The sequence below is a fragment of the Zea mays genome, chromosome 6 (assembly GCF_902167145.1).
Source record: "Zea mays cultivar B73 chromosome 6, Zm-B73-REFERENCE-NAM-5.0, whole genome shotgun sequence".
Lineage (NCBI taxonomy): Eukaryota > Viridiplantae > Streptophyta > Magnoliopsida > Poales > Poaceae > Zea > Zea mays.
In genome coordinates, this window is record NC_050101.1 from 77,123,848 (window position 1) to 77,142,766 (window position 18,919).

Here is an 18,919-nt window from a genome sequence, read left to right on the forward strand (position 1 = left end):
GAATAGACTATTTTTTTAGAATGTGACATTCCACCACTTTCCAAAGTTATCATATAAGTCTATATCAAATTTATGGGGTGAGAGATGAAAATTGATTCTATAGATTTACATGCTATTTTTCTGATGTACAACTTATAGCGCACTCTTCTAATTGCTTCGCTATAATATAAATGTACTATATAACTATCTCTTATATAAAATATATTACATATATGAATATATAAATTTAATTAGTTTTGTTTAAATTATAATTATTAAAATAGAATTCAATTCCAACGAAACAAACCGGGCCTAAGAGTAAACCTCGCCATGATCCTGACATGAAGCTGAAGGAGCGGAACGCGCCGAAAGGTAACTATGTTCCCCAGCGCCCCGGTTGAAGCGTGAACACCGTGTGACCCCACCTGGCCAGGTCCTGCTGGAGGTGACGGGAAGGTTTGTGATGCCGTCTATGTCGCGGCTCGTGATGGTGACACGAGGATTGTGATGCCGTCTATGTCGCGGCTTGTGATGGTGAGACGATCAGACCATCGCTTAATGTCCAAACCATAAAAAGTCAAAATTCCAGGAGCAGAACCATGTAAATATACATTTTTATATATAAAACAAACCACACTAGTTGTACAACCGCATGTAACTCAAGACTCGCCAAAAGCCCCAGCACTCATTATTTACCACTAACAACAACCTAACACTATGAACATGGTACTCCAGGCCTCATCCTGAGCCGAGCCGTCTCCAATCGTGCAGAGAGTCGGTGATTTACACGTTGCTGCTTGAGGCCTGCATCATGCCGTCGCGGATCTGCTCGCTGATGTCCTTCACGTGGCCTGGTCCGTGGGGTATGAAGATCGTGGTGTTCTTGGAGCCGTCCCCGAGCTCCTTGATGGTGTCGAAGTACTGCGTGACCATGATCAGGTCCATGACCTCCTTCGCGCTGGTGCCCGACACCGAGTGTGAGAAGTTCAGGATGTTCTCTCTAAGGCCGTCGGTTATCGCCTGCCGCTGTTTAGCGATACCGACACCAGAAAGATATTTCGCCTCTGCTTCTGCCTCCGCTTTCTTCACCATAAGGATCTTCTCTGCTTCTCCCTTGTAAACACTTGCCAGTTGAAGCCTTTGGGCTGTAGGAGTTGATCACTTAAGTGAGCGCAGATGCATACGACAGAGAATGATACATACTGGATGTAGGAAAAAGAGGAAGCATTTCTACAGCAGATAGCATTTAAAACCACCAGAAACTTTGAACTTAACAAGAACACGGCAGAGTTCAGTAAACATTTCACAAGCTGTATAACCTGGAGGCAGTTCTCACATGTACAGAAATGGCATAATACCTGCATTTATGTCGTTCATTGCCTTACGAACAGCAGCGTCAGGGATGATATCAACCATGAGAATGTGCTCAATGCTGTAACCATAATCTGCCATCACCTGGACAACAGCAAGAGTTTATTGAATTTGCCAGGAAAGACATAGAGCAGCCATATGTTGCAGGGCAATACAAGAAAAGGTAGAACAGTGGATTATTCTCTCGAGAGATGACATAGGCTCAGACTACTAAACATTGCCAATAGTACAGAGGAAACTATGTATGCGCTGAGGACAATCCTAAACAATAGCAGTGGAAGCGAACATAGGGTAAATATCAACCAGACAAGAATCTGATTCCATCAGAAACAAATACGGTGTCAAAACAAATAAGCATGTTGTTTGTCTATAAAGTATAAACCATTAAGTACTTGTCACACAACCAAGTTCATCAAATAGTATCACGAAACTGTGCTCCTTTTAATACACATGTTAAAAACTATACTGGAAATAAAAAGGCCCACATGCTACAAAACAACTAGTTCCGGATGTACTAAACCGAGCTGTAAGGATACACGTTGGGCAAGCTAGAAAAACAAAGCAACCGCTACAGTAATCACTAGACAGATTGCTAATCAGAAGCAGAGTACAGGCGCAATGGTCAAGTACTTGAAATTATCACCAAGAGAATGACCAGATGTGTCACTGCAGTTACAAGCAGAACCAATGATATCGAGCCAATCCCCTACCAGTAAAAAAAGGCTTTAGAAATACCTTTTCAAGCTCCTCCAATACAGCTTTGGCCACATCGTTCTTCTGCTCAAAGAGATCGTCCAGATTCATTCTCGGCACTATGGCCCGAACAACTATTTCTCATAAAAATTCAAGTGTCAGGTTATACTCATAAGCCGTGCAAAACCAAGAAAGCTCGGTGCTAATAATTCACCATCAAAGACGTAGGCCTGGATTTGCTGCTGGGGATTCTGCAACTCATAGAAAGCATCATCTGCATTTTCCTTGACAACACGGTACTGGATTGTGCAGATCAGTTGGACGAAGACATTATCCTGCAGAGAAAAATGATATCGTTAACTGTTTCAACAAGAAAACAAGCAATGAGTAGCATGGGCAAAGGGTGTTTCACTTCATTATTACAGAGGAACTAGAGACAGATTCCGACAGGCACATGGTGGTGGTGGTGGTGGGCAAGGGCAGATGCAAATAGTGTTGTAAAGGCCATACTTGCAAACCGAGCAAAAAGAAAAAAGATGGCTACACTAGTTTATACTACGTAGAACATGTAAGGTCCACTTGTTGGATAATGCGATCAGCAATGTTCTTCCGGTATCCGACAGCCACGCACTAATATGCAGCAACGGTGGCGTAGCTAAAGGGTGGTCCGGGTGGGCCGTGGCATACCCTATGGGCGGGCCCACCGGACCACCAATCCGCAGTAGCTATCAAAAAAAAAGCAGGTGCAGTGTTGCAGCTCGACTTGCAGCCTTGCAGGCTTGGAAGTTGGAACAGCACCAAAACAAAAGGATCACGTCGTTTGGGCTCCTAGCTCCCGCTGCCTGATCGCCCCGGTGGCTGATGCCCTGACGGCCTGATGCCTGGCGGGGCCACAGGGGAGACTGGAGAGCGCAGCACGGCAGCAGTGCAGCACACGCGGTGCGCCATTGCCCACCGCCAGCAGTCAGCAACTCAGCACCGCACCAGGCCACCCGCCGCTGCCGTCTGCCAAGAAGGTAAATTTCTAGTAAACATATTTCTTCTTTGCTATTTTGATTAGTGATGTTTAGTGATTTTAGCATAGTTCTTAAGGCGGTAAGGCGAGACAAGGCGTTGGGCCACCGCCTGGACGCCTAGGCGACGCCTAGGCGCTTACTAAGGCGAGCGAGGCGACGCCTTACCAATTAAAGAAAAGACAGAACAACAACATATATGAGGAAGAAAAAGAAAAAGGGAGAAAGAAAAAAAAGAAGGGGTAGAAGAGATTAGGGTTGCTCCCATCTCACTGTCGCCGCTCGTCCACAACCATGCATCGCTGCTCCTCCCCCAAGCTCGGCGGCGCTCCCCCAAGTCTCAGCGTTGCCGCTCCCCCGAGCTCGGCACTCCCCCGAGTTCTGCGCTGTCGCTCCCCCGAGCTCGACACTCCCCCGAGTTCTGCGCCGCCACTCCCCCGAGCTCGGCACTCCCCTGAGTTCTGCGCCGCCGATCCCGCTACCAAAAGTCTCTGCTAGGCTTCTTCCCCCCCCCCCTCTTGCCGACTCTTGGCTAGGCGACGGGGACGTCTAGACTTTTTGGCCGCCTGGACGCCTAGGCGCTAGACGACGCCTTTGAAACCATGGATTTTAGAATAATTTTTTATGTAAATCTCAAGTTCATTATAAATCAAATAATTTTTATGTTGTTCTCTATCAAGTTACTTGTACATCTTCGTCGCGGAGACGAGAGGATTGGGGAATTTTTGCTTGCTGGCTCATGTGAACATCCCCATGCGTGCATATCCCAGGTTATGCCCGACACGCTGGAAGTCAGGAGTCTGGAAGTCTTTCGATGCCTTGCCTGGTGTTGTGATCCTGAACGTATTCCATCTAAGAAATACCTCTGGATCACTGAACCAGACCAAGCTTCAGCTGCTGAAGGGAAGAAGGCCCTGGTGTACCCGGTGCAAATTCGTTGGGTTCCTGCTGATTAGAGTCTCATGCCTGGCGCTCCATAGCCGCCGGATGGAGGTGACGGTTAGGACAAACCCGACACCCCCTTCACGGAGAAGATGTGGTGACGACAACCCTCCACCTACTCAACGTGCTGCAATCACTGACGATCCTGGCAACAAGACCCACCCTCAACGGCGGCCGGTACATGACAAATTGGGACCCTTGAGGCGCTCGGATTCCCCCAGGGAATTGAGCCAGCCTTGGGTTCTGATTGATACAAAGGCTCGCAGCAGCCAGCCTTGTGCTCTGATTGATGCAGTGGCATGCAGCAGCGTAGGGAGTCCTTCGACCCCTGTGCCGGACGGGGATCAGTGTCTGGTGGCAGGGGATGTGCTGCTGCGGCGCGAGGAGGGCTGCAAAGAAGCTGAAGTAATTCCAAAGACCCCGATGGCCGTTTCCAGCCTTTGCCCTTCCTCCGGAGGGAGACGCAGATTGATGATGAAGGCCACTGCAAAACAAGCAAAGTTCAGGAATCCGCCCATCGCGTTCTTCAGACGACAGCGACGCGCTCCGAAGACCCCTGAGGGCGCCCCACTTCCCTCTTGCTCATCTGGTGACCGGGGGGCAGGGAGCAACCTGGGCGCCTTGCCTCCTGCCCCAGCTGCTGGGGTGGCCGCGTCGCCCCTACCACATGGGCCGCCCCCGCATGAGGAGTCCCAAGGGTCGTCAGGACAGCAGGATTTTCTTCGTCGAGTTTCCAAAGTTGTTGGCGCCGTTCTTCCACTTCCAAAGACAGTGAAAGGAGGACGACGACGAAGGCAACCCACTTCCCCTCCGAACGCGATTCGCCGGAGTCGGCGCGTTGCGTGGTTGGGAGTGGAGCAAGTTCAGCATATTCCCAAAGCAAGAAAGAAAATAATGAAGTCCATCCTCGCGGAGCCGGATAGTGAACATTTCAGCCAACAAAATCTTGATGCATATACGAAGCTCTTCCAAGCACCCTTGTCTCGTGCCCAGGTGGAGGCTCTCGCTGCTCTCTTTGGATGGGCGATGTAGGATGACAAAGGTGAGGTTGTTCCCCCTAGGACAGCCACTCTGGTCTGCTGATTGCAGCCCACGGTCGCCTTTTATTACCACTGTTTCCCTATGGACCCTTCCCTAATCTTGTTCTGGAATGTCCGCGGTCTCAACTCCGCCGCAAGACAAGATGCTGTAAGGAGTTTGGTTGACTCATTAAGAGTGGATGTTGTCTGTTTACAAGAAACAAAGTTGGTTGATTGTGATCGTCGCACAGTTTTGTCAATGTTAGGCGCTGATTTTGACAATAATTTCGTTTGCCTCCCCTCGGTTGGGGCCAGTGATGGGGTGCTGATCACTTGGAGAGCAAAATTGGGGAGAATCGTTGCTTCTTGTGTGGACTCCTTCAGTGTTTCAGTCAAATTCAACCCTGCTGACGGCGAGGCTTGGTGGCTTACCTGCGTGTATGGACCACAAGGACATGACAGAAAAATTGCCTTTATCCATGAGCTGAGAGCGATCAGAGCTGCTTGCACCGGGCCTTGGCTCCTAGGGGGTGATTTTAATCTCAATTTCAGAGACGAAGACAAAAACAACCTAAATATCAATCGGGCCATGATGGGGAGGTTCAGAAGGTGCATCGATGATTTAAGCATCAAAGATATTGACCTTTTAGGCTGGAAATATACATGGTCTGGCGCTAATAATGTACAAGTCAGGCTGGACCGGGTCTTCTGTTCTTCAGATTGGGAGGAAAAATTCCCCAATTATCTGCTGCAAAGCTCAGCTTCAGAGGATTCAGACCACTGTCCTCTCCTGTTGGGATTGAAGGACAACTACACTGGGAAACGGAGATTTCATTTTGAATCCTTTTGGCCCAGATTTGAGGGTTTTTTGGAAGCGGTAACTAATGACTGGGGTTCTGTTCAGCAGTCTTCTTGTCCCCTCAAGACCCTTTCCCTAAAATTCAAGGCGACAACAAAAGGACTGCAATGTTGGAGTGACAAAAAGGTTGGAAACTTCAAACTGCAACTTGGGCTTGCTAGAGAATTATTGCTGCAGCTGGAAGTGGCAAAAGAGAGCAGAATTCTTAATGTTTTGGAGACATGGCTGCTTAGGCGCTTGAAGAAATGCTCTCTGGCTCTTGCCTCCTTAATCCGCTCGGTGGCTAGGACTAGATCAAGAATTGCCTGGCTCAAAGATGGTGATGCTAATACAAAGCTCTTTCACTCTTGGTCTCGTCATCGGAAAAGAAAAAATTTCATAGCCAAAATTCAAGACGGGGAGCAGCTAGTGACCAGTCATAGCGATAAGGCAGAGGTGCTTCGGTCCTTCTATTCAGATCTAATTGGTACAGCGCAGCAAAGGTCCAGAACTGTCAACCTTGACACCTTAGGACTGCAGCACATTGACCTTCAGGGGCTCGAGCAGCCAATCTCGGAGGAGGAGGTGTGGAATACCATCAAACAGCTTCCTCCGGACAAAGCCCCGGGGCCTGATGGGTTCACAGGTCGTTTCTATAAGGCCTGCTGGTCAATCATCAAAAAAGACATTATGGCTGCTATCCTGGCTGTCTGGAACAAGGACTTCTGGAACTTCAGATACCTCAACACAGCCTTCATCACTCTTTTACCTAAGAAAGAGGATGCCATCCTTGCCATGGACTTTCGGCCTATTAGCTTGATCCACAGCTTCGCAAAGTTAATCACGAAGATCATGGCAAACAGACTGAGTGGCTATATGGACAAGCTGATTTCTAGGAACCAAAATGTGTTTATCAAGGGCCGATTCATCCAAGACAACTTCATGTTAGTTCAGCAGACTGCAAGATTGCTGCATGCTCAAAAACAGCCTAGAATTCTTCTCAAGCTGGACATATCCAAGGCCTTTGATTCGGTATCTTGGTCCTTCTTACTTGAAGTATTGGAAAAGGTTGGATTCGGCCCCATTTGGAGAGATGTGATCAGTGGGCTGCTTATGACCTCCTCTACCCAAATTATGCTTAATGGAGTGCCTGGGGAATACATCCAACACAAGAGGGGCCTGCGGCAGGGGGACTCACTATCCCCTCTTCTTTTCATTATCGTTATGGATGTTCTCAATGGCCTAATTGTTAAAGCTGCTGATGAGGGTCTGCTCCAACCCCTTTCAACTCATTCCATTCAGCACCGAATATCGCTCTATGCTGATGATGTGGTGATATTCTTGAAACCGACTGCTAGTGACCTGCACTTGGTAACCATGATATTGGAGTTGTTTGGGGATGCCTCGGGGCTAAAAACCAACGTACAAAAAAGCAGTGTGGCTCCAATTCACTGCTCTCCGGTGGACATGGAAATGGTAACCCAAATTTTTCCTTGCAAAGTTGAAACACTTCCTCTCAAATATCTCGGGCTACCTCTCTCTCGGGAAGTTAAGCAAGGAGCAACTGCAGCCATTAATTGATAGGCTTGCGGACCTCTTACCTAATTGGAGGGCCGACTTGATAACTCGAGCTGGCAGAGCTATCCAAGTGCAGCATGTACTCACGGCAACAGTTATATGACAAGATTAGACGTGGCTTTCTTTGGAAAGGTCGAAAGGATGTGCTCGGTGGCCACTGCTTAGTTGCTTGGGGCAAAGTGACACGCTCAAAGGAGCTTGGTGGGCTTGGCATCTCAGATTTAGAAAAGCTGAATTGGGCCCTTCGGGTTAGATGGTTGTGGTTGGAAAAAACAGACCCCTCGAAGTCTTGGGCTGATTTACCTCTCCAGAGTTCCAGCATTCTGAAATCTATCCTCTCTACAGCTTTGATTACAGAAGTAGGTGATGGTCGTAACACCTTGTTTTGGAGGGACAGATGGTTGATGGGGCAGAGGATTGAGGATCTATCTCCTCATATTTTCGCCCTCGTCCCGACTAGGATTGCCAATAATAGAACGGTGGCAGAAGGTATCGTGGAGATGGCTTGGATCCGGGACCTGAGAGGCACCATCACTTGGGTTGTCCTCTCTGATTTTTTAACTCTTAGTGAAGTCATTGCAGATTTCTCCCTTAGTGATGGAGTGCCAGACAATCATATCTGGAAATTTTCCCCGACAGGCCAATATTCTTCAAAGTCGGCTTATGATATGCTATTCCTAGGATCCACTTCTTTTGGAGCCTTTGAGCGCGTTTGGGAGTCTTGGGCACCTTCAAAGTGCAGTTTCTTCCTTTGGCTTGCCATGCACAACAGATGCTGAACCGCAGACCGTCTTGCTAAAAGAGGACTACCCCACCCCAGTGTGTGTCCCCTTTGTGACCAGGAAGAGGAAACAATACAACATCTTCTCATCTCTTGCGTCTTTGCAAGACAGTTCTGGTACCTCTTGTTGCGCAGGTCTAGGTTGCCTAATCTTTCACCAGACAATGCTCTTTGCAGCCTCAAAGACTGGTGGAGCAGGGCTGTGGAGAAGATTCCCCGTGATCTCCAATCAGGCTTCAATTCTCTAGTTATTCTTGGCGCTTGGAGCCTTTGGCGTCATCGCAATGACTGTGTGTTCAATGGGAGGTCGCCGAGCCTAGCGAGTACTCTCACCCTCGCTGGCGATGAGCTCAGGATGTGGTGTAGTGTCGGGGCTAAAGGGTTGAACTTGCTATCAACTCTTGTGTTTATGCTTGACCCGGGGGGATAGTCTTGTTCAGAATGGTTGTGTGTGGTGGCTGTGTTGCGTCTTGTGTGTCTTGTTGTGTCGTGTGTGTGTTGTGTTGTACCTTCTTCTATCTATTAATGGAATGATACGCAGATCTCCTGCGTGTTCGAGAAAAGTTACTTGTACATTATAGTGATTGAACGTGAAGAGAGGTGGAGATATTGCTTCGCTTTTTCGAAAACATGAAGCAAAGAAGCTTGCTACCTCCTCGTCATATCCTTCTTCAGCTTCAATAGTAACTCAAGGGCAACCTAGTAATGAGCAAGAGGAAGGAAGAGTGATCGAAGAAAATCAAAATCCTATGCCTCCTTCACCACCACCGCCACCATCGCAATCATGAGCCCCACCGGTTTATGATATCAATCATCTTCCACATGATCCAGGTGAAAGACAACCCATCTCAAGTTATCATGTTTATGATCAGGATGCAATTCGAGTATATATTCTGAAAGGTCCTTTGCAACCATATGCACATGAATTTCCAAAAAGAAAAATTTGAAATAGAGGTCGCAACTTTAATTTTGTGTGGTTCCATAATTTTCCTTGGGTTGAATATAGTATCAAGAATCATGATGTCTTTTGTTTTGTGTGCTATTTATTCAAAAATAAGAAAAGTAAGGGCAAGGGCACTGATGCATTTACTGCGAGTGGATGGAGAAATTGGAATATAGGACGCAAATCATTTTGAAACATGCGGGTTCTTTGGCACACAAGACAGCTCAAGAGAAATACATTGGCTATATGAATCCTAATACATCAATTGGTAACCAAATTGAGAAATGAGTGATGAGGACCTTCGTTTGTATAAGATAAGACTTACTTATTCAATTAGATGTTTGAGGTATCTTTTCCATCAAGGGTTGGCATTCCGTGGACATGATGAAAGCAAAGAGTCTAGCAATAGGGACAATTTCATTGAGCTTTTGAAATTTCTTGATAGTAATAGTGAAGAGGTGAACAAGGTCGTGTTGAACAATACTATAGATAACTGCACTTTAACTAGCCCAATGATTCAAGCATGGATTATTCATTGTTGTGCCATGGAAACTAGAAAGAAAATAATTGAACTTGGTAAATAGCCCTTTGCTATTTTAGCGCATGAGCCTAGTGATGTACCGATGTATCACATAAAGAACAACTAGCTCTTAATGAAACTTCATCACTTAAGATTGCAATTGAGACTCTACTTGTTAAGTATGACAAGAATCCATGGTCAAGGTTATAATGGGCCAACATGAAAGGAGATATTAAAGGGTTGAAAACATTGATCTTGCAAGAATCACCTTCTGTTTATTATATTCATTGTTTTGTACATCGACTCCAACTAGTTCTTGTTGTGGCCAAGGGAAACAATGATTGTGTCTAGTTTTTTTATCAAGTTTCTCTCTTGTTGAATATTGTTGGTGTTTCTTATAAGTGTCATGGAATGCTACGAACTGCTAGGCTTGAGAGTATCATAAAAGCACTGGAATGTGGTCATATTGAAAGTGGTCATGTTGAAAGTGGCAGTGGATTAAATCAAGAGATGGGGTTGCCTAGGCCTAGTGAAACTAGATGGGGCTCTCATTACTAAATTGTATGCAACATCATTGCTATGTATCCTATAATATGTGATGTGCTCATCACACTTGGAGAGGATACAACAATTAAGAGATTGGTGTAGGATACATTTCATGGTTGGAGCATGAGTCATTTGACTTTGTTTTTGATGCACACCTAATGTTCGTTATTATTGGATATACAAATGAATTGTCAGAATGTTTGCAGAGGAGGGAGTAAGATATACTTAATGCAATCTCACTCATTACAATGGCAGAAAGAAGAATGCAACAATTAAGGTTTGATGGTTGGGATCAATTCCTTCAAAAGGTCACTTTGTTTTGCAACAAACATGTTGTCAATGTTCCTGCTATAGAGGATAATTGCATACCTTATGGAAGGTCACCACGGTTTGTTCAAAACCAAACAAATGATGATCATTTTAGAAGAGAAATATATATTGGGGTTATTGATCGAATTAGCCAAGAGCTTGAGAGTCGGTTTAATGAGGTCAATATGGAGTTGATTTCATGTATGATAACCTTTGATCTATCAAACTCATTTGCCACTTTTAATGCACAGAAGGTACGTAGACTTGCTGAATTCTACCCTAATGACATCTCAGACACTGATTTACTGAAACTTGAGTTGCAACTTGATAATTATATTGATGTTATGAGACAAGATTATAACTACAAAGGCATAAACAATCTAGTTGATCTCTCGGTTAAGCTTGTTGAAACAAAGAGAGATAAAGTGTATGATATATTGATATGGTTTACTTGCTCCTCAAATTGGTATTGATGTTGCCAGTGGCAACAGCCATTGTTGAAAGGGCATTCTCTACAATGACTATAATCAAACCCAAATTAAAGAAACAAGATGTGTGATAGTCTCTTGGATGATTGTCTAGTCACATATATTGAATGTGACATTTTCGAAGAAGTGGAAGAAGACATAATTGAGGCATTCTTTGCTCTAAGGAAGCGCAGGCCAAACAAGTAATATTGAAATTTACTTTGAAATAGGTATGCATGTTTATTTAGTGTACTTTATGCTTGATGTTTGGACTACTTTATGTTATATTTGTATTGTAATGTATGCACTTATAGACTCAAATATTAAATCTATAGTTTCATATGCTATTCTTATCTTTATATTATGAATTGTATATCAAACCATTATGGATTATGCTAAATTATTTATGAAAAAATTCTAATGACATACCTCATGAAAAAATCCTAGCGCCACTGTGCAGCGAGAACAGGGTACTGCTACTACTCCATTCGCGATGAAGCAATTCCAATCCCCTTATACGAATGAATGGAGGCACACAACCTGGACCAAACACAGATCCCCAATCCCAACATGATGCAATCTAGCACAAGGAGCACTGAAAATCTGTCACCGAGCGAGATTCGCAAGAATGGAACACGGGCAATCCGGCTAGAAAGTATGGAAACCGATCGCCGGCTAGGAAGTCTGGAAAGCGATCGCAGCCTATGCGCGACCCAGAAAGGTAAGCCTAATAGAGCGCGGGAGGGGCGAGAGCGCCCGCGAGACGGACCTTGGTCTTGGTCTCGACGCGGACGTCGAGGGACTGGACGCGTGTGGTGAGGGAGCCCGCGACGCACTCCCCGGCGAGGGGGTTGAAGAAGTGGAGGCCCGGGTCGGCGAGGCGGAGGAAGCGGCCCCACTTCTCCACCACCGCCACGCTGGCCTGGTCCACGCACCCGCAGAAGAGGAAGAAGGTGTTCACCATCTCGCTCGGCCCTCGACCTGGAGCGGCGTGAGAGCGGGGGATCCCTCCTCGATCTCGTGCCGGCGGCGGCAGCAACGCAACGGTCCTGTGCCTGACCCTCCGCCCGCGGGTTGCGACCTGCGACCTTGCGTGTGGGTGGACCGTGGACGCGTGGAACGGTGGAAGGAGCAACTGGGGGGGGGGGTTGGTTTTCTTTAGAAACATCAGTTTTTAAGAAACTATTTTATAAAAATTAAGGTGGTTTTAAATATCTATATCTATACTATACTAAAAGCACCAGTTTCAACGGTCATCATGCGTCATTTTTTTACAAATAATCTCTCACATCTATTTTAAATTAATCCGCTGCACGTTTATAGATGTCAAACAACGTCCGACACGGGCTACATGTACACGAGCCACAACTATGACACAGGCATGTCATGTCGGCCTGCTAACTGTGTCGGGCCAGCTCGTTAGCCCATCGATCTATTTAATTAAACCAGCGTAACGACGTCCGACACGGGCTAGATGCACGCCGGCCACAACTATGGCACAGGCACGTCATGCCGGCCTGCTAACTGTGTCGGGCCAGCCCGTTAACCCGTCGATCCATTTAATTAAATCAGCGCAAAATGTCAAAAAACGGTGCAGGAGGTGGGGTTGAACCCATGCCCTGATGGAAGAAGGGGGTTGAACCCATGCCCTGATGGAAGAAGGGCGGGAGACACTAAGTGAAACTGTCTAACCAATAGAACATCACGCTAAGATGTTTTTAATATTGAATATAAATTGTATATAAGTATATACATTTTTTGTAAAATAGAAAAATAATCGTGTCGGGTCCGGCCAGCACTACGGGCCGAGACTACAGCCCAAGCACGACACGACGTTCTTGGCTCTTGCAAGCATTAGGTCGTTTCTGAGACCACATTGGCGCAATGGACTACATGATGTTTGAGGTTGCTGAATTGGATGAAGCATCAATGATTTGTCACACTAACAGCAAAATGAAAGGTTATTTGTTGGTTTTAAACGTTAGTAATTGCTACGAAGTAGCATAATTTATATGGAGCGCATCCAGTTTTTGTTGATGCCTGACTTTAGCAATCACTCCATATTTTGATCTATCTTTTTTATAAGTTTGACTTCATGGGACTTATTTTAGAAACTTGATCTCACAAACTTTCTCTTATTTGGTGTATGTATGATGGAATTATGTCATTTTATAATCTCTGTTCATTCAGTCAATCGCTGTGAACTCTCTTCTAATCGCTCACTTCATTGGCCGTGTTGTACCAAGACATATTTGCATGGAGTAAACAATAACATCAGTTAGCCAAATCAAAAAATATATTATACAGAGAGCGGAGACAATCAATAAAAAATCTTGAAATTTTTTTCATGTATAGTTTACGTGGGTATTGTTGTAAGCCGTCGCAATGCACGGGCAACCGACTAGTACTAATTTATGATCCAGTTTATATAGATTAGATTATCAGTTTCTTATAAACAAGAAGCTAACATTTTCTAGCTAAAAGATAAAAACCGATTTCTTAAAAACTATGTGCTCTCAAACAATGCCTTATAGTCAATACCATAGTTTAAAGGAATATACTAGAGTATTTTATTTTATGAAACGTTTAGTTGCTTTTCTAAAAACTATGTTTTCAAAATCATGGTATTCTAAATATCATTGTATTTTTAGAGTATTGGAAACACTTCAACCTAAAAGTTTCCATGGTATGTGAGAGCACCTAGAGGGGGGGTGAATAGGTGATCCTGTAAACTTCAAAACTTAAGCCACAAAACTTTGATTAAGTGTTAGCACAGTTAATGCCAAGTGGCTAGAGAGAAGATCTTGCACAATAGGATAATCACACGGAGTTCAACACAGAGAAGACACAGGGATTTATCCCGTGGTTCGGCCAAGTACAAAACTTGCCTACTCCACGTTGTGGCGTCCCAACGGACGAGAGTTGCACTCAACTCCTCTCAAGTGATCCAATGATCAACTTGAATACCACAGTGTTATGCTTTTCCTTTCAATTTCCCGTTTGCGAGGAATCTCCACAACTTGGAGTCTCTCGCCCTTACACTTGAGATTCACAAAGAAATACGGAGTAAGGGAGGGAAGCAACACACACAAATCCACAGCAAAATGCGCACACACACGGCCAAGAATCGAGCTCAAGAGACTATCTCAAAGTTCTCACTAGAACGGAGCTCGAATCACTTAGAATGACAAACGAATGCGCAAAGAATGAGTTTGGATGATCAAGAATGCTCTTAGGTTGCTTGGTGTCCTCCTCCATGCGCCTAGGGGTCCCTTTTATAGCCCCAAGGCAGCTAGGAGCCGTTGAGAACAAATCTGGAAGGCCATCTTTGCCTTCTGTCGTCGGGCGCACCGGACAGTCCGGTGCACACCGGACACTGTCCGGTGCCCGATTTCCTTCCTTACACAGCGCAGTCGACCGTTGCAGATGCGGGAGCCGTTGGCGCACTGGACATGTCCGGTGCACACCGGACAGTCCGGTGCCCCCTTCCGACCGTTGGCTCGGCCACGTGTCCCGCGCAGATCGCGCGGCCGACCATTGGCCCGGCCGACCGTTGGCTCACCGGACAGTCCGGTGAATTTTAGCCGTACGCCGTCAGCAAATTCCCGAGAGCGACCTCTTCGGCCGAGGCAGCCTGGCGCACCGGACACTGTCCGGTGCACCACCGGACAGTCCGGTGCCCCAGACCGAAACAGCCCCTTGGCTGTACACAGCCAACTCTCTTCTTTTCTTCTTCTTCCTGTTTCTAATACTTAGACAAGTATATTAGTACACAAAACCAATGTACTAAGACTTAGAAACATACCTTTGCTCTAGATTTGCACTTTGTTCATTCATGGGCATTGATTCACGTTTAAGCACTTGTGTTGACACTCAATCACCAAAATACTTAGAAATGGCCCAAGGGCACATTTCCCTTTCAGTATGTCTAACTTTTGTCTAAATATTATGGTTTACAATGTTGCATCCAAACAGGTCATGTTTGGAAACTTGACATTTTTGTAGTTTTGAGGCAATACTGTGGTATTGGAAATCAAAAGGTGTTTGGTTGGTACATGTAAAACATAATTTTAAATACCATGGTTTAGGTATTTTTGAGTTTTATAAACTCCACTAGGACCTCAGTTTTCTTCTGTTCTCTCTACAAATACTTTGGTTTTCTAGTGGAACCAAACACGTCTCGGTTTTAAGAAATACCGTGGTTTTACTATGGTGAGATAATATTGTAGTATTTATGTCGGTGTTTCGGACCTGGGGGACCCTCAACCGGACCGACTAGTGAATTTTGTGCCGCGTGCCCCTGTCCAGATGGGTTGATGCAAGATGGAACACAAGAGGAGAGATGAGGCTTATATTATCTTGCACTGGGGTGCTTGCAGTAGGGGTTACAAGCTTCACGAGAGAGGGAACGAGTCCTAGGTCTCCTGAGGAGTCTAGTGTTACGGAGTGGAGTTTGACGTTTGAGTGTTTCCGTCTCCGTCGTCCTTATTGCCCGTCTCCTGTAACGCCCCGAATTTTGCAGTTGAATTTTTTCTTTTCTTTACTCGCCAAAATTCGGGCGTTACCTTTTCTTTTTCTTTTTTCCCTCGCTAAACCTTGACCTTTTCCAAAGTTCTAGCGGGATTCGGTTTGGATTTCCCGTGTAAGAAAAACCCTAAATACTTTATGTTGTTTGATGCACCATGCCGAACCTTGCATTTCTTTTGATTGCTTTGAAAATGCAAATGCATTCATGTAGAAAGATCGGATTTCGAAAATGAGGAGAAGATCTTTTCTTTCTTTTTCTCTCTCTTTCTCTCTCCTCTTTTTCTCTCTCTCCCGCGCCGTGGGCCGACCCCGGCCGGCCCAGCCGCCCCTGGCGCCCCCCCTTTGGGCCCAATTGGCCCATGCCGCCCCCCCTCCCTTTATTTTTCCCAAAACCCCCCAATCCCTCTCCCTCTCTCTCATTTTCCCTCTCTCTCCCCTAGCGCCGCCCCTACCCGCCCCTGCCCTAGCGCCGCCCCTCTTCGTCGCCGATCGGCCGCCCCGCCCCGTCCCCGTCGCCGGTGAGCCCCCTCCCCCTCCCCCTCTCCTCCCTCTCCCATTCCCCCTCCCCTTTCCCCTCGCCGCTCGGCGCCATGGCCGCCGCCTGGCCGCCCGCTCGGCCGCCCGCTCGGCCGCCCGCCTGGCCGCGCGCCCCGGCCGCCCGCCTGGCCACCCGCCTGGCCGCCCGCCTGGCCGCCCGCCTGGCCGCCCGCTCGGCCGCCCGCCTGGCCGCGCCCCCGGCCGCCCGCCTGGCCGCGCCCCCGGCCGCCCGCCCGGCCGCCCGCCTGGCCGCGCCCCCGGCCGCCCGCCCGCCTGGTCCCTGGCCGCGCCCCCTGGCCGCTCGGCCGGCTCAGCCGCCCCGGCTCGGCCGCCCCTGCGCGCCCTGCCCCCGGCCGGTTCAACCGCCCCTAGGGCCGGTTCAACCGCCCCCCCTCTGTTTTTTTTTATTTTTTTATTTTATTTTATTTACTTTCTGTGATCATAGCTATTTTATTTTAGGTAGGCTAATCATTGTTAATGTTATCGAAATATGAAGTTTAATTTAAAATTCCGTTATGCTAATTGATTCATGTAGTTAATTGTTTATCTCGTGCAATGTTGATCAACTTAAAATGATTAGGTTTCCATTAGTGTATATGTGACAGAATTCTTTTGTTAAGAACCAATTGTAATTGATCGTTAGTGCATAAGATTTAACCCCCTGCGAGGCCCTTTCCCGTTTCTTTCTAACCATAACAAATGCAATGTCAAATGTCATACTTGATGCATATTCGCTTTATTTGTTCCCTTGTATGGTGTACTGTTCTTTTGTATTAAATATGTGGATGTATGTATGTTTGCGCTCGCATAGAGAACGATCCGGTCGAAGAGCCCGAGGAACTCGCAGGAGAAGCCCCTGAGCAGCAGTCGTTTGGTGGAGGCAAGTGTCCCTTGACCTATCTATGTCCTATTCATTATCTAATTCACCTCCCGCTTTACACATTTATGCCTAAGGATTGACTAGCTTTTGTTATCCATGTCCTTGTTCACCTATTTGGGTTGGATTATTACTGTTTAGCTTTATGCTATTGCTCAACTATAATCAATGAACATGATGAGATTATCTATGATACGCTGTTTTCCCTTCTCTTATTATGATGTGGTACTTGTGGTCTTCAAGGGGGCTCGAGCGGTTTCTCGAGTGCCTCTCCGTAAGGACCTGTTCTATGGATGACCGCCCGGGAAAACAGTGCAACCATAAGGGTGGAATGGGGTGCCCTTAGCTGAATAATTAGAGGATCCGGGGTGTAGTTCACTTAGCCGTCGTGCCGTCAATGGGGCTCGGTGTATGCGGCTCGCTCTGCCAAGTTTGGGTTCGCCCCTTGGGGAGGAGTGCGGTGCATTTAGGAAACCTAACGGGTGGCTACAGTCCCGGGGAATCTTTGTAAAGGCTTCGTAGTGAATCCCTGGCCATTCACCTCGGGAGTGAATAAGGGTCTTGCAAGCCCGGGCCAGAGAGGGAATCACGGCTTGTGGGTAAAGTGCACAACCTCTGCAGAGTGTTTGAAAACTGATATATCAGCCGTGCTCGCGGTTATGAGCGGCCAAGGGAGCTCCAGTGATTAGTGGTACTTGATCAGAGATATTTTGGTACAGGTGGTTATGAGATTGATGGTTTTGGTTATGACTATGGTGCTGGTAAGTGGTATTCTTTCCGTTTGGAAAGGGTACATCGGGTTAATAACTTGGGTTAGTGCTAAAACTTGGCTTTCTACTAGTAAGTAATAATCTGATCAACTAAAAGCAACTGCTTGACTTATCCCCACATAAAGCTAGTCCACTACAGCCAAACAGGATACTTGCTGAGTATGTTGATGTGTACTCACCCTTGCTCTACACACCAAACCCCCCCCCCCCCAGGTTGTCAGCATTGCAACCACTGCTCAGGCGAAGATGAAGCTGTGGAAGGAGACTTCCAGGAGTTCCAAGACTACGACGAGTTCTAGGTGTGGGTTAGCGGCAACCCCCAGTCGGCTGCCTGTGAAGGCCGCGTTATCTACGTTTCTTTTCTTCACTTTGATTTATTGTAAGACCTATATGGACGTCTCAGACGTATGATGTAATCGACTATTTCCCTTATTAATACTATTTTGAGCACTGTGTGATGATGTCCATATTATGTAACTGCTGTGTACGTGAATAACTGATCCTGGCACGTACATGGTTCGCATTCGGTTTGCCTTTTAAAACCGGGTGTGACATAAGTGGTATCAAAGCCGTGCTGACTGTAGGACCGCTAACCTAGAGTAGAATGGTCGTTCTAAGGACTATAGACCTCTGTCTCCGCCTTGACTTTGACATCCCTTCAAAAGTTGGTCATACCGACCAAACCTATGTTCTACTATATATTATACCTTGCTAAAAAATTGTGTTTCGTTCTGATCCTTCACTTACTTATTACTTGCTGGTCATATTAATTCTGTTCTCACCCTTTTGCTTGCGATGTCTTTTGTAGATGGCTCGACTTAGACACACTGCACGAAAGTCAGTCATCCCCTTCTTACCCTCCCGCCTTGCTGAGCGTCAGCTTCGCCGTCCCGTGGCCGGACAGTCCAGCCACTTGGAGAGACTACACCACCGCCTGCGTGAGGAGCAGGAGCGTCGACGACAGGAGCAGCAGAGCTCTTCCTTCTCGCTCCACCAGGAGATAGAGTCTGTGAGGAGCTGCTCCCCTGTGCTTCCTCTGGAGGCGCCCCCTGCACCACCACTGGGTGCCCCAGCTTCTGGAGTAGCTGCTGGAGGAGACCCAGACGACGGAGATGGCGACGACAGCTCGAGCCACGACACCGACTTCTCTGCTAACCCTGAGCCGGAAGGATGGGTTGCTCGACCCATCACTCGCGACGCTGCTCGCGG

The 18,919-nt window shown here is 46.8% G+C and overlaps 1 protein-coding gene across 1 annotated transcript; it reads right to left on the bottom strand.

Annotated features, from left to right (window-relative positions):
- Window positions 1-540: 540 nt before the first annotated feature.
- On the bottom strand, window positions 541-12,125 carry LOC100192869 (hypersensitive-induced reaction protein 4). Its single transcript, NM_001138058.1, is given in 5 exon segments — window positions 541-1,124; window positions 1,338-1,434; window positions 2,086-2,177; window positions 2,258-2,378; window positions 11,769-12,125. Coding segments are annotated over 5 exon segments (867 nt in total). The 5' UTR covers window positions 11,964-12,125; the 3' UTR covers window positions 541-762.
- Window positions 12,126-18,919: the final 6,794 nt, after the last annotated feature.